The sequence below is a fragment of the Lissotriton helveticus genome, chromosome 2_2 (genome assembly GCF_964261635.1).
Source record: "Lissotriton helveticus chromosome 2_2, aLisHel1.1, whole genome shotgun sequence".
Classification (NCBI taxonomy): Eukaryota; Metazoa; Chordata; class Amphibia; order Caudata; family Salamandridae; genus Lissotriton; species Lissotriton helveticus.
In genome coordinates, this window is record NC_136060.1 from 516129641 (window position 1) to 516143127 (window position 13487).

Genomic DNA, 13487 nt, shown 5'->3' on the forward strand with positions numbered 1-13487 from the left:
TGCCATACCTGAGGGGACTGAGTGGGGCTCTGGTGCAGCGAGGGGTCAAGAGTCTACCTGCCTGATAGGATCATTTGTAAAGATAACCCAATGTCAGACCAACTAACCATGGAGCAGTAATGATTCTCAACACCAAGTAAAGCTCTTTTGTGTAAGTCAGACAACTTCACTAGCTGAGCATGAATGTTTTACCCTGAAACACGACCCCGTTCAAGTTTTCCTGCTCTTGTCTCTATCCTGCGGGTTACTACTTCTGCCTCAGTGCTGGATGTGCTTGTTTATTTTATTATTGTATGATACATTTTTGTTCCTTTGTGAAGCATTCTGATGGCCATGGGAAATGTTTCGCTATGGAAACTTCATGAATAAATATACAACACTCGCTCTGTTTCTCTTCATCAAAGCAGTCATTCCTTTCTGCCTTCTTAGGTCGGACGCTTGGATGCAGCTCAGTGATCTCTGAAGCCACCTTCACTAGCAACAGATTATTTGTTCATCTGATTTGAACTTATATCTGCTGCACTCCAGGGAATTGAAGCGTCAGCACACTTTACAAGAATATATCATTAATAGTTTTAGTTCCTACATCACTTTGGTCAGGGTTATCCTCACAGAACTGGTCACTAACAAGGGAGTGGTTCTTTAGATCGTAGCCTGCGGGAATGTAGAGAGTGCAGCGAGCGCGCTCGACAGGGTGGCCCGGGGCGAAACTCTCAGGGAGGTGATAACAGTGAGTAACGAAGCGCAACCATCAGAGTAGCGATAAAAGATCTTTGGGGCTCTCCCCAATACGGACGCAACCCAGAACGCTGCCTTATCTAACAAATGGATCGAGGATCAGCAGGACACTAAAGAAAACATGCGAGAATCCGAGGACTCCTAAGCAAGTATTGTGAAGGGACTTGATAGAAATGTTTTACCAGGCTATAGTATTAAGGGATGCCGGGTGTGGAGGGGAGTGGTGGGTGGACCATGTGCCTCACTTTAGTTTAAATGGGACATTATGGGCGACAGGCGCCCTGCAAATTGGGATAATGGGTAGTTGTAAACCTACTGTGCAGTGCTGCAGGGAGGGAGAGTTAGAAAGGGACTTTTGTTATAGTCACTATACGATATGCGCAATGTTTGAAGCTTTTTATGTTCCAGCTAAAGATGCACGACTGCGGGCAGGCATTGGGGGGCAGCTTCAGGGTGGGATTGGATTCGGATGAGCACCTAGTGAGGACGTTGAAAATCCTATCCTGGAACATTAATGGGTTGGGTGACAAGATCAAGCGGACTACGGTCCTTCAATACCTAAGCAGACATCCCCCGACCTTGTTCTACTTCAGGAGACACAACTGCTAGGCCACCATTAACTGGCACTGAATAGGTTTGGCTACACTCTTCGAGCACATGTCTGCTTTACATGAGACTCTGGGGGGGTGACTATCCTGGTAAAAAAATGGTACCGTTCATCCCGGGTCGTGCTTGGCGGGATCCACTGGGGAGGTTTGTGGCCCTGGCAGGGACGTGGGAGGGCTGTCACCTAAATGTATGCTCTGCATACATCCACCCAAGACTCCGCGCAGATACTTTCCCTGAACTAAGCACAACACTATTGGACATGCCATCCAGGGTGATGATATTGGGCGGGGACATAAATGATGTGATGTCCCAAGAATAGGATAAGACAACGCGACAAACCAGGGCTGAGATGGCAGGGCCACTATGGACCTTTGCCTCCGAGAGAGCTCAGAGAGCGCACTCAACAATACGTTGACGAGAACACGGGGTCGGTCGACTCGCGCTGCACACTTTGGGAAGCATACAAAGTAGTGATGAGTCCCTACATTCAAGCAGAAGTGGGCGTACAACGGAAGCAATGTCGCTCAAGTGTGATGAACTGGAGCGCAAGATTGATGCTCTGGAGCGGGAGCTAGCCCAGGAGGCGCCGGGCAGCCTTAGAGCTGCTCAGGCGGCTTCACCTTAAACAGAAGGAACTTAGGGACTCATAGGAGGACGCGGCACGCCAACAAGCGTTGACCACACAGAGGCGACTGTATGATGTTGAGGAAAAAGCTAACAAGCTAATCGCATGGTTTACTGGAGGATGATGATTGGCAGGAGGCGATACAGAGCCCGAGAGACGTTGCTATATTTCCAGATTCCGACTAATCCAGTTACGAATCCTGCACAGAGCGTATTACCCCTTCACATTATAGCACAAGTTTGGGCGGGCGGACTCGGACCACTGTGGTAGAGGATGCGGATCACTCTGCACTTTCTTCCATAAACTCTGGGACTGCCCAATGGTACAATATTGGACAAGGGTTGCAGGAGTGATGTCGAGGGTTCTGGGGATCCACATCCAACCGGAGGCGCGCTGGCTTCTGCTGGGCATCATGAGGGAGGACAGATGGTCCGCGCACACAAAGCTATGGCTAATGCTAGTTGCGGGGGTTGCCAAACGCAACATAGCACGGCTGCGGGGGCCCGGGATCCTCCCAAACTATCCAACTGGATTACGAATGTTGATTGGTACCACCTAGCAGAGAGGGTGGTGTATGAGAGTAGAGGTTACCCCAAGAAGTGGGAAAAGATCTGTAGCCCCTGGGAGAAGTACAGACCCTAGATGGGGGGGGGGGGGAGGCCAGGGTAAAGTGGGCCCAGGTGCTCAAGGTGAATCCATACTAACAGGTAGAGAAAAGGGTTGGCTTTAACAAAGCTTTCCACTTTTTCTTCATTTGCTGAGCGTCTGAAACAGAGTATTTTAAGACATTACAAAATGAGAACCACAACTATAAACCCCATACGTTAGTCTTGGGAAGGACTGTAACATGGTTGATGCACACAGACAAATGTGAAGGGAATTAGTAGGAGGCACTGAAAGGAGTTTTCAAACTGAAGGAAGAGATCACACTTGGGAAAGGAAAAACAAAGACTATTGCAGATTCCACCTGCTTTCTTGGGGTGAGTGCATGAAAGCCATATAGACAGTTTGAAGAATATAAGATGTTTAACTCTAGAACAACGAAGGGGTGATGAAGAGTACAAAATGAAACACGAAGATAATGTTTCCAAAATTTACAGCCTAATACCAACTCTAAGAAAGAAGCTACACAATGCAAGGGTGTGCGAAAAGTGGGAAGTAACCTTCGTTAAAAAAGAGAACCCTCATTCACCAACATGGTTGATGACATGCTTCCTCATGGGGTTCCACCAAGGAGACCGAATGTCTCCCTGGTGTGCTCCCACGCCTGAATTGCAGCGGAGCTGGTTTGTATTGGAAGTGTGAAATGGTGCTCAAAAGAATTGATGGAATAGTGAATTAAAAGATGGCAGACTGATCCCCCCAAAAAAACTTTAATAAAGGGTCAGACCACGATCATTAAAACCAAGTGAATCGGACACTAATGGTTATAAATTTGAACCAAATGTAAGGATACAAATGAAGAAAAGGCTGCACCAAGGAGGGACTAACAAACCTAATAACGACTCAGAAGCCAGCGTTTACAAAGGACAACAACAAAAGTCAATTAAAAATATGGGCGAGAGTGGGCGGGCTTCAAAGCCATACTCCCATACAACATGCCTCCCAGCAGCGCATGCCCAGCCCGGCTTGACCTAAAAAAACAAAGACAGGCGTGTACCCAGGCTTGCATGCCGGCTTGCACCATCTTCAAAACCAGCTGAATCATTAACAAAGCCATCACTACCATCAACCCTCCATATCTTGCACAAAAGCGGACCATATTGGTCTTTGTTGTTGGCACACCTGCAGCTAGCATCCCATCAGACTGCAGACTAAGAAGTGGAAAAAAGAGCCACAAAGGTTCAATCTATACACCAATGAGCTGGAGAAAACTCCCCATATTCATATGGTCTGCCCCAACGCTGCTGCAATTTAGGAAAGAGTTGAAAGCTCATCTCTTCAAAGAATAGTACATCAGTATGCATCCACCATCCACAACTCAGCTTCCTCTCCCATCAGTCGTTGAATGTATGCTCGTATTTGACTCTCTACAGCACTCCTCTAACTTCTGTCGAGGTTTGTGACACAGAGATACATAGAGACTCTTGCATCACATGAAACATCTTTTGCACATCTGCAATGAAAAGGGCGTTTCCCAAAAACTGTATGAATTTTTGAAACAACTTCTCAAAATAGATATTTTGGATTGGAGTACTGCGGTCTTACGGAAAATACATTTGTTTACCCAATGACTTGGTCAGGACAAGGTCCATTTGGTCAAGATGCACAGTGCGTTCTCAGCTTCACTTCCTGGATCAGGATTTCCAGTGCGCGATTAGGGCCACTTCAGGAAAAGTACAGAAACGGAATTCTTTGAGAGTCTTCACCACCTGAAAGAAAAGTAATATTAACTTATTTCTACCAGCTTCAAAGTTCTCTGTACTCTCTTCTAAATTCGAGAACGTTACTTTACTAAGGTTTGAATATCAGGATATATCATTATTTCTGATTACTCATACCGTGAGGGGTGGGGTCATGCCCTCAAGCGTATACTTACACCTTTCTTAAGACTCCCTCCCCCACACAATCAAGAAACTTTTTAACACCATTTAGTTTTCAAGAGTAACAAAACCATGTATTCAGATTACCAACTACAGGCGCATGCAAAATCATTCTCACTACAAAGACACTACAGTTAGTTGATAAACTCCCTATTGGCCTGTCAGTGCCCAGCCTTTGCTCTGGCTGTAATCCCAGCCTTTGCTCTGGCTGTAGTCCCAGCCTTTACTCTGGCTGTAGTCCCAGCCTTTACTCTGGCTGTAGTCCCAGCCTTTACTCTGGCTGTAGTCCCAGCCTTTACTCTGGCTGTAGTCCCAGCCTTTGCTCTGGCTGTAGTCCCAGCCTTTGCTCTGGCTGTAGTCCCAGCCTTTACTCTGGCTGTAGTCCCAGCCTTTACTCTGGCTGTAGTCCCAGCCTTTGCTCTGGCTGTAGTCCCAGCCTTTGCTCTGGCTGTAATCCCAGCCTTTGCTCTGGCTGTAGTCCCAGCCTTTGCTCTGGCTGTAGTCCCAGCCTTTGCTCTGGCTGTAGTCCCAGCCTTTGCTCTGGCTGTAGTCCCAGCCTTTGCTCTGGCTGTAGTCCCAGCCTTTACTCTGGCTGTAGTCCCAGCCTTTGCTCTGGCTGTAATCCCAGCCTTTGCTCTGGCTGTAGTCCCAGCCTTTGCTCTGGCTGTAGTCCCAGCCTTTGCTCTGGCTGTAGTCCCAGCCTTTGCTCTGGCTGTAGTCCCAGCCTTTGCTCTGGCTGTAGTCCCAGCCTTTGCTCTGGCTGTAGTCCCAGCCTTTGCTCTGGCTGTAGTCCCAGCCTTTACTCTGGCTGTAGTCCCAGCCTTTGCTCTGGCTGTAGTCCCAGCCTTTGCTCTGGCTGTAGTCCCAGCCTTTGCTCTGGCTGTAGTCCCAGCCTTTGCTCTGGCTGTAGTCCCAGCCTTTGCTCTGGCTGTAGTCCCAGCCTTTGCTCTGGCTGTAGTCCCAGCCTTTACTCTGGCTGTAGTCCCAGCCTTTACTCTGGCTGTAATCCCAGCCTTTGCTCTGGCTGTAGTCCCAGCCTTTGCTCTGGCTGTAGTCCCAGCCTTTGCTCTGGCTGTAGTCCCAGCCTTTGCTCTGGCTGTAGTCCCAGCCTTTGCTCTGGCTGTAGTCCCAGCCTTTGCTCTGGCTGTAGTCCCAGCCTTTGCTCTGGCTGTAGTCCCAGCCTTTCCTCTGGCTGTAGTCCCAGCCTTTACTCTGGCTGTAGTCCCAGCCTTTACTCTGGCTGTAGTCCCAGCCTTTACTCTGGCTGTAGTCCCAGCCTTTACTCTGGCTGTAGTCCCAGCCTTTACTCTGGCTGTAGTCCCAGCCTTTACTCTGGCTGTAGTCCCAGCCTTTACTCTGGCTGTAGTCCCAGCCTTTGCTCTGGCTGTAGTCCCAGCCTTTGCTCTGGCTGTAGTCCCAGCCTTTGCTCTGGCTGTAGTCCCAGCCTTTACTCTGGCTGTAGTCCCAGCCTTTGCTCTGGCTGTAGTCCCAGCCTTTGCTCTGGCTGTAGTCCCAGCCTTTGCTCTGGCTGTAGTCCCAGCCTTTGCTCTGGCTGTAGTCCCAGCCTTTGCTCTGGCTGTAGTCCCAGCCTTTGCTCTGGCTGTAGTCCCAGCCTTTGCTCTGGCTGTAGTCCCAGCCTTTACTCTGGCTGTAGTCCCAGCCTTTACTCTGGCTGTAGTCCCAGCCTTTACTCTGGCTGTAGTCCCAGCCTTTACTCTGGCTGTAGTCCCAGCCTTTACTCTGGCTGTAGTCCCAGCCTTTACTCTGGCTGTAATCCCAGCCTTTACTCTGGCTGTAATCCCAGCCTTTACTCTGGCTGTAATCCCAGCCTTTACTCTGGCTGTAATCCCAGCCTTTACTCTGGCTGTAATCCCAGCCTTTACTCTGGCTGTAATCCCAGCCTTTACTCTGGCTGTAGTCCCAGCCTTTACTCTGGCTGTAGTCACAGCCTTTACTCTGGCTGTAGTCACAGCCTTTACTCTGGCTGTAGTCCCAGCCATGTGCAAATTTCTCTCTGCTCTTGTTTTCCAAGCTCTTAATTGTGACAAAATTTGCCAGGCAAAGTGTCCTATCCTCCTTTCTTTTACGCAGGCAGGCCATCCCTTGCTTCCTGTCCAGACTGAGCTCAGGGTCTCAGCAGGAAGCTATTGTCTCAAAGAGTCGCTTCGATCCTTGGGGAGGAGGGGAGCACCAGCAACATGACGTGACTATCCATTTTCTGACTGGAAAATACCATAAACGCCAGCCAGAGTTTGAAGGATGCAAGCGTCCCTCTTCCAAGGCTAGAGATATTTATCATTAGGTAAATAAAAGCACCAGGGCAAAGCTCTTATTATTAGCAGACATCTCCTTTATCAGAGGCGTTGTGAGAAGTTGGCCTGGCATATACTGTCCACTATTCTAGTGGGCACCTTGCACCAGTCCAACCGACCCTTATGGATGATTAGGTTTAAGACAACCTTTATAGAAAGCTATCCTAGTGGTAGCTGTGGAGAGCAGCCTTCATGCTAAGTCTTGAAGGAATGTAAAGCAGCTTCTTTTACCAGTCTATAATCTCATGAATGACCAAATGAAAGGAGAACCACACCAGGTATATATATATAAAATATAAGTATTTATTCTAAACACATCACTCTAGTCTCTTTATGAGGCTAGAGGCAAAAGTACATTCAGTAAACTTATTTAGCACACAGTAAATTAGCACAATATACGTTGAGCCCTAGGGGCGTACCAAACCATATATTAAGAAAGTGGTATAAGAACCATGACTGTCAGAGACAAGGCATAGAGCCTGTAGAAACGCTGGGGCCACCAGGAACCACCGAAGGCAGTGACACAAGGGACCCACGGGGGAAGCTTGCAGTGTCTAAACACAGCCGCAAATCACAATTAGCTTCTATTGGGACAGTCGCGGTTGGAAATTTAAAGAGAAAGGACACTTAGAAGAGGACTTGGAGCAAACCCCTTTAGAACTAGGAGGTTCTAGAGTCAACACCCACGGGAGCACCGGAGTACTCGAGTTACCTCCCCAGGGAAGCCGGTGCATAGGTGTCTTTTCGTGACGGGTTTCGTCGTCGTTTTCAATTGCAATCTGCTGCAAAGTGCTGCTGGCGTCCAAGTGGAAAGTGTCCAGGTAGACCCAAACCTGGATCAACGGTGAGATGAACCTGAAGGCAGAGGGGACAGAGGCTGGGTCACTTGCCAGTGACTAGGAAGGCGATGAGCGGATGCCCAACGATGTCGGGTGAAGAAGGTGCAGCTTGATTCTTCAAGAACAAGCGAGTGTCCCTGAATACAATAATACTAAGAAGAGGAAGCAGGGAATAAATGCCAACAAAAAACAGGAAGACCTCTCCTAAAAAGCGATTAATCTGTAGGTAATATATCCATTAATTTCTATATATCAACATTGTCCCACGCAAGAATATTTATTTGAAAAACATATCACTTTTTTATTTTTATCCATCAATAGTAGCTTTTTCATGAAAATATATACAATACAATTTAATAAATTAGACATATCATACAGCCCCCAAACAACTTCAAACAACCAGACATCCTCAGAAGCAACCACACCACCAAGTACAATTACACAACACTGCACAGATATAACAAATTACAATACCAAAGTACAAAGAACAAGAACAAAATTATACAAGCAAAAAGCGCCGACGCGCGTTTCGGAAAGGACAAGTATCCACAGCTCCTTCGTCAGGGCGCTAGGAAAGATATATACAATTTCTGTAGAAGCGTAGAATTTCTTCAATTTTCAAATAATCAATCTAAACAGTAGGTAAAAAACAACCGGGGCTATCTTTTTGGTTAATGCAAATTTGTGAAATCTTACGAGGTCCAAAGCGAGACAATGCTACTAGGCCACGCCCAAAATTCGCCCGGCAGAAGCCTACCACAGTATCAGGGGCAAAAGTGCCCTCACACAATGTATCCCACGGTCATAAGAGATATTCAGAAAGTTGCTAAAGTACGTGTCAACGGTAACTCAAACTAGATACGATACAGTGTTAGAAAATTCCTTGGGGCCGATGTTTGAGCGTGCTCCCTCTAATGCAACAGGGTCGATCCCGAGGGGCCGAAATAGGTGTACTCCCTCCGAAGATACGGGAACTGGGATAACAACGTCCTCAAGCGATAGCAAGACTTCCAAATTTCGCCGATGCTTGACTCTTCAGCCACGAGGACCAGGAGGCATGGATGATGACCAGGTGCTGGATTCGAGCTGTCCCACGAATGATGTCGAGTGCTGCGGTGTCGGTTTCCGGATTGGACCCAACAAGCCTTGGCAACAGCAACCCACGCAGGAAGTAGAAATCGGCTACGGTGCAGACCAGCAAGGTCTGAGGGACTCACCATGCGGTGGGGAGTCAAGGCACATCTGGAGCAACCAGGGAAGCCCAAGGAAAAGTAGAGTTACCTTTTAGGGGACCCACCAGTCGACGGACCAGGGACCGTGAAGGGGCCTCGAGCAGAAACGCTAGAAGCGGGGTCACGGAACACTCGTGGAGTGCAGGTCCACAATCTTTGGTGCAGATGGTGCTCGGGGCTGGGACTACAAGTAGCCCAATGCACAACTTCGGGAAAGCTCGGGAAGTTGATGCACTAGCAAATGTGCACGGTGTCCAGGAGTTCCGGTCCCACGTCACTCGTGAGGGGTGCGGATCTCAGCATTGCTGGGATCTTGTGTCAGCCTCTTGAGAAGTCTGGAAGTCCATGTCCTAAGTCGCAATACTTCGGAGTCAGGCGGGAGCTTCGGAACTGCAGACCGCCAAGATGCTTCTTTGGTGCCTGCTTGAACAGGGGAGTCACTCCTTGACCCCAAGGGAGATTCTTCAGCCCTCTAGTCGCTAGTAGTGTGTCGAAGTTCCAGGATTCAGCTTCAGAGTTTCGTCCAGGTATAATCTAAAGTCCTGTTGCCAGGGGTCCCTTACTTACACTGAAGAAAGGGGTTGGACATACTCTGGGGACCCACCTATGGGAGGGTCTGGGAAGAGGGGTGGTTACACCCCTTTCCCTGTGTCCAGTTGCGCGCCAGAGCAGGGGCTGAGTGCCCCTGCAACCGGTTTGAACCGGGGTATGCCCAGGGACACCAAGTGTGCCCCCAGCACTGTCTGAAAAGCACTCTCTGAGTGCCCCCACCCAGCCCCAGTACACTAAAGTCTGTCTGGGAGGTGGTTACACCTCCCAGTGACAGGAAAGCTATTGTCCAGGCCTCCTCTGCCGGAGTTTCCTCCAGCATCAGGAGGTCAGACTTGTGTCGGTGGCATCCATTTTGTGATGCCAGGGCTCGTTTAAACTATTACCGGGCAGACCAGTGTGTACATGTCTTCTCCCTCTAGAAGGGTGGAATTCCACCCCCGCCGCCAGGACTGGTGGGGGGTAGGATTCCAAAGTGTTTGACACCAAACACAACATGCTTCCATGCAGCCATTCCAAAATTAGCATTTACCGCAAGGTTACAATGCACTTGAGTATTTGGTCTGGCTGCATCACAGAACAGCAACAGAGAATAGATTCCGAAAGCCGCAGAAGGGGTCCTGCTCATGCATGGGCATCCTCTCACACAAAACCAGGCACTCTGCCTTCAGGATTGATAAGGCCTGCCATAGGAGTGACTGAAAGGTTTATATGTGTCAGTGATTAAAGGTAGATATAGGTAACCTATATCTTAGTACGGGGTGCATGCACCACCTTACCCAGGCTGCAGTAGCAGTCCTGTGGTGCCATGTTGGAAGGCTTCCCAGGGGTGGCATAATACATGCTTCAGCCCCTGGTAGGACTCTGGGGTACCTATGCCCTTGGTACCTAAGGTACCATATACTAGGGACTCACAAGGGTAACCCAGTAACCAATCTGGAGTGTACCTAAAGTACATGCAATCATTTTAGAGAGGAAGTAGCTAGGCTGGGGTCCTGGTTAGCAGGGCCCCAGCCAGACTAAGGTCGACAAACAGTGAAACACCAGCAAAAAGTCGAGGTAACCATAGTAAGCAGATTCTACTCTCCTACAGGCGTTGGCTCCACTATCAGATCAATCATCTTCATCCATTCCAGGAAAGCCATCAGAGGCATTGTTGCACCATCAGATCAATCATCTACATCCATCCCAGCAAAGGCGTCAGAGGCGCCGGCTCCACCACTAAATCAATTATCTTGATCTATTCCAGCAGGGCATCAAAGGCGCCGGCTCCACCATCAAATCGATCCATCCCAGCAAGGCCATCAGAGGCGTTGGTTCCACCATCAGATCAATCACCTTCATTCATCGCAGCAAGAACGTCGGAGGCGTTAGCTCCACTATGAGATCAATCATCTTGATCCATTCCAGCAAGGCCATCAGAGATGTCTGCTCCACTATCAGATCAATCATCTTGATCCATTCCAGCAGGGTGTCAAAGGCGCCGGCTCCACCATCAGTTCAATCATTTTGATCCATCCCAACAAGGCCATCAGAGGCATCGGGTGCACTATCAGATCTATCATCTTGATCCATCCCCCAAGACCATCAGCGACGTCGGTTGCACCATCAGATGAATCATCTTCATCCATCCCAGCAAGGGCATCAGAGGAGCCAGCTCCACCATCAAATCGATCCATGCCAGCAAGGCCATCAGAGGCATTGGTTCTACCATCAGATCAATCATCTTCATTCATCCAAGCAAGGGCGTTCGATGCGTCGGCTCCACTATAAGATCCATCATCTTGATCCAACTCAAGGCCTTCAGAAGTGTCGGGTGCACCATCATCTTCAATCATCCCAGCAAAACCATCAGAAGTGTCAGTACCACCATCAGATCGATTATTTTTATGAGAATCGCAAATAATTCTCTCCAATATTTTGCAGTGCTTGGGCACAGTCAAGCCAGAGTGATAAAGACCACACCCATTTACCCACATCTGCAACAGTTCTGGTTTTTTTGAAGCCCTAACTTAAATAATCCTGGTGTGTAACACATCTGAGCTAAATATTTAAAATGTACCAGCCTCAGCCTACTGAGTGTAATAATACACTTATGGCATGTGAATAGCTGAACAACCATGTTCTTCCGTGATCGCAATATTTCTGTCTCTCTCAGGTCTATGGGGGCACAAGGACTTGTATCCCAAAGCCACTAGTGTCTCTGTATAACTCAGAGGACTATTTTCCTGCTCCAAGTGCCAGCATGACCTTGGTTTATGCATTCAAAGGTTTTGGTTCATCTGGCAACAACTGAGTGTCTGATTTACAGGTACGTGGAACCTTAAAAAAAAAGAAACATATCCAGGCTAGTCACCTCCCAGGTGGATCTGAACTTGTGAAGAGACATGAATCTATTTTTTAGGTCTCGCTGTCCAGCGAAAGACCTATTGCTGTCGGCTTGCCGGGAATGAGAGACAGAGGATGTGCACGCGCAAGCCCATGGCGATTTCACCTCGTGGGCGCGCACGCCCGGCGCCGTGCACATCTCCTGTCTCACATTCACATCAAGTCAGCCTCTCGCCTCTCTTACTCGCGCGCACACACACATACACCCACGCAGGCACAATGCATCAGAACGCACGCATACAGACACACATCCCCACATATACACACGCACAGCTAACAGACACACAGCCACACATATATACAAGCACAGCTACACACGCGCACACACACAGCTACACCCAAACACGCGCACACCCCCCCCCCCACTCACCAGGCTCTTTTCTCGCTGCGCTGCTACGGGATGTTCTGTAAGTTGAAGAACCTTCCTCGCACCGTTATGCCTTGCCTGCTCTCTCCCAGGAACCCCATCACTCCCGGAATCCCTGCTTTCTTCTGATCTCCCTCTGCCTCCAAGGTGCCGCGCTCCGGAGCTATGTCACCGCTAGCCTGCTACAGAGGCGGGGAATCTCCCGAAACTTCGCAGGTTCCTGCCTATCAAAGTAGAGCCCGCCTCTCTCGCCTGCGTTCCACGCCTCGTTATTAGTCAGTGCTTGTCCAAAACACCCATACAATTATCAAAATGTCATGTATAGTCAGTAAATCCTCGTCTAGTAAGCCAGCGCTTTTCATCACCTATTGATTTCTCTTTAAACAGCTTAGCTTGTAAACACGCTTCGCGTGACATATGTTGTAATGCGTCTATTATTAGAAAACCTGACTTGCAAAATGCCCATTTCTTTATAAAAACAACATGCTGAGTTCCATAACGTATTTGTATTTCATTGAGTGCTAAGGCACGCTTTTCCTTTCAATGAGAAACTGTATCTAGCGTTCAAAGCCTGTTCAAGGATTACCAGCCCTCCTAACTTCCCTCAGGTGGTGGGTCACATGTATCTGTACTGAAGCTGTTAACAAAACTAAACTGCAGGCTGTTTGTATAACGCGCTCGTTCTCCTTCCACCTTTCATTCCTCAGAACAAAGCACACATCCTAGAATGCATTTATAACCCGTCCCTCACGAAACGGTGCTTGCACCACACCCAGATTATTCATGTAATAAACCAATATGATGAGTGTTTCTAATACTGGATGAAAAACACAACCAGGTACCCTACATCTGCATCTGTATTATCCTCATAATGTCTTTAAACTGTCAGTAAAGCAAGTGCAGTGGCACCAGGCTCAGGCGGTAAAGGCCCCACTGCAGCATAATTATAGCTGTTTTTAATACCAAGCGCTAGGCCGGGGGCTCATGGAGTATTTGTGATGCGTGTAATGCCCAGGGCAGAACACAGACCCGTAAGGGGTCTAAATCAGCCTCAAGTCTATGAACTTCTGTGACACAAGGAGCGTCGGGTGCACCTGGCCTCATTCTGCAGCAGAAAATTGCAAAAAACACAGTTGATGGACAGAATGTAGAACAATGTCATACATTCACCCCAGTACAAGGATCTGGGCCTAAATCCATCGTTTTTTTGCACTCCACACCACCCTGGGTAAGACACTGGCTATATGCAAATCAGCTCTGACCCTGTGCCTCATGGGAACAGTCC

General features: G+C 48.6%; 1 protein-coding gene across 1 annotated transcript in view; it reads right to left on the minus strand.

Annotated features, from left to right (window-relative positions):
• The window catches only part of LOC144821695 (uncharacterized), a 130488-nt gene that overhangs the window by 24225 nt on the left and 92776 nt on the right, over positions 1-13487 (minus strand). Inside the window, exons 7-8 of the mRNA XM_078678913.1 lie at positions 4743-6549; positions 4200-4250 (exon numbers count right to left, since the gene is read on the minus strand). Of these exons, the coding sequence (XP_078535039.1) occupies positions 4200-4250; positions 4743-6549 (1858 nt within the window). The remainder of the gene's footprint in view (positions 1-4199; positions 4251-4742; positions 6550-13487) is intronic.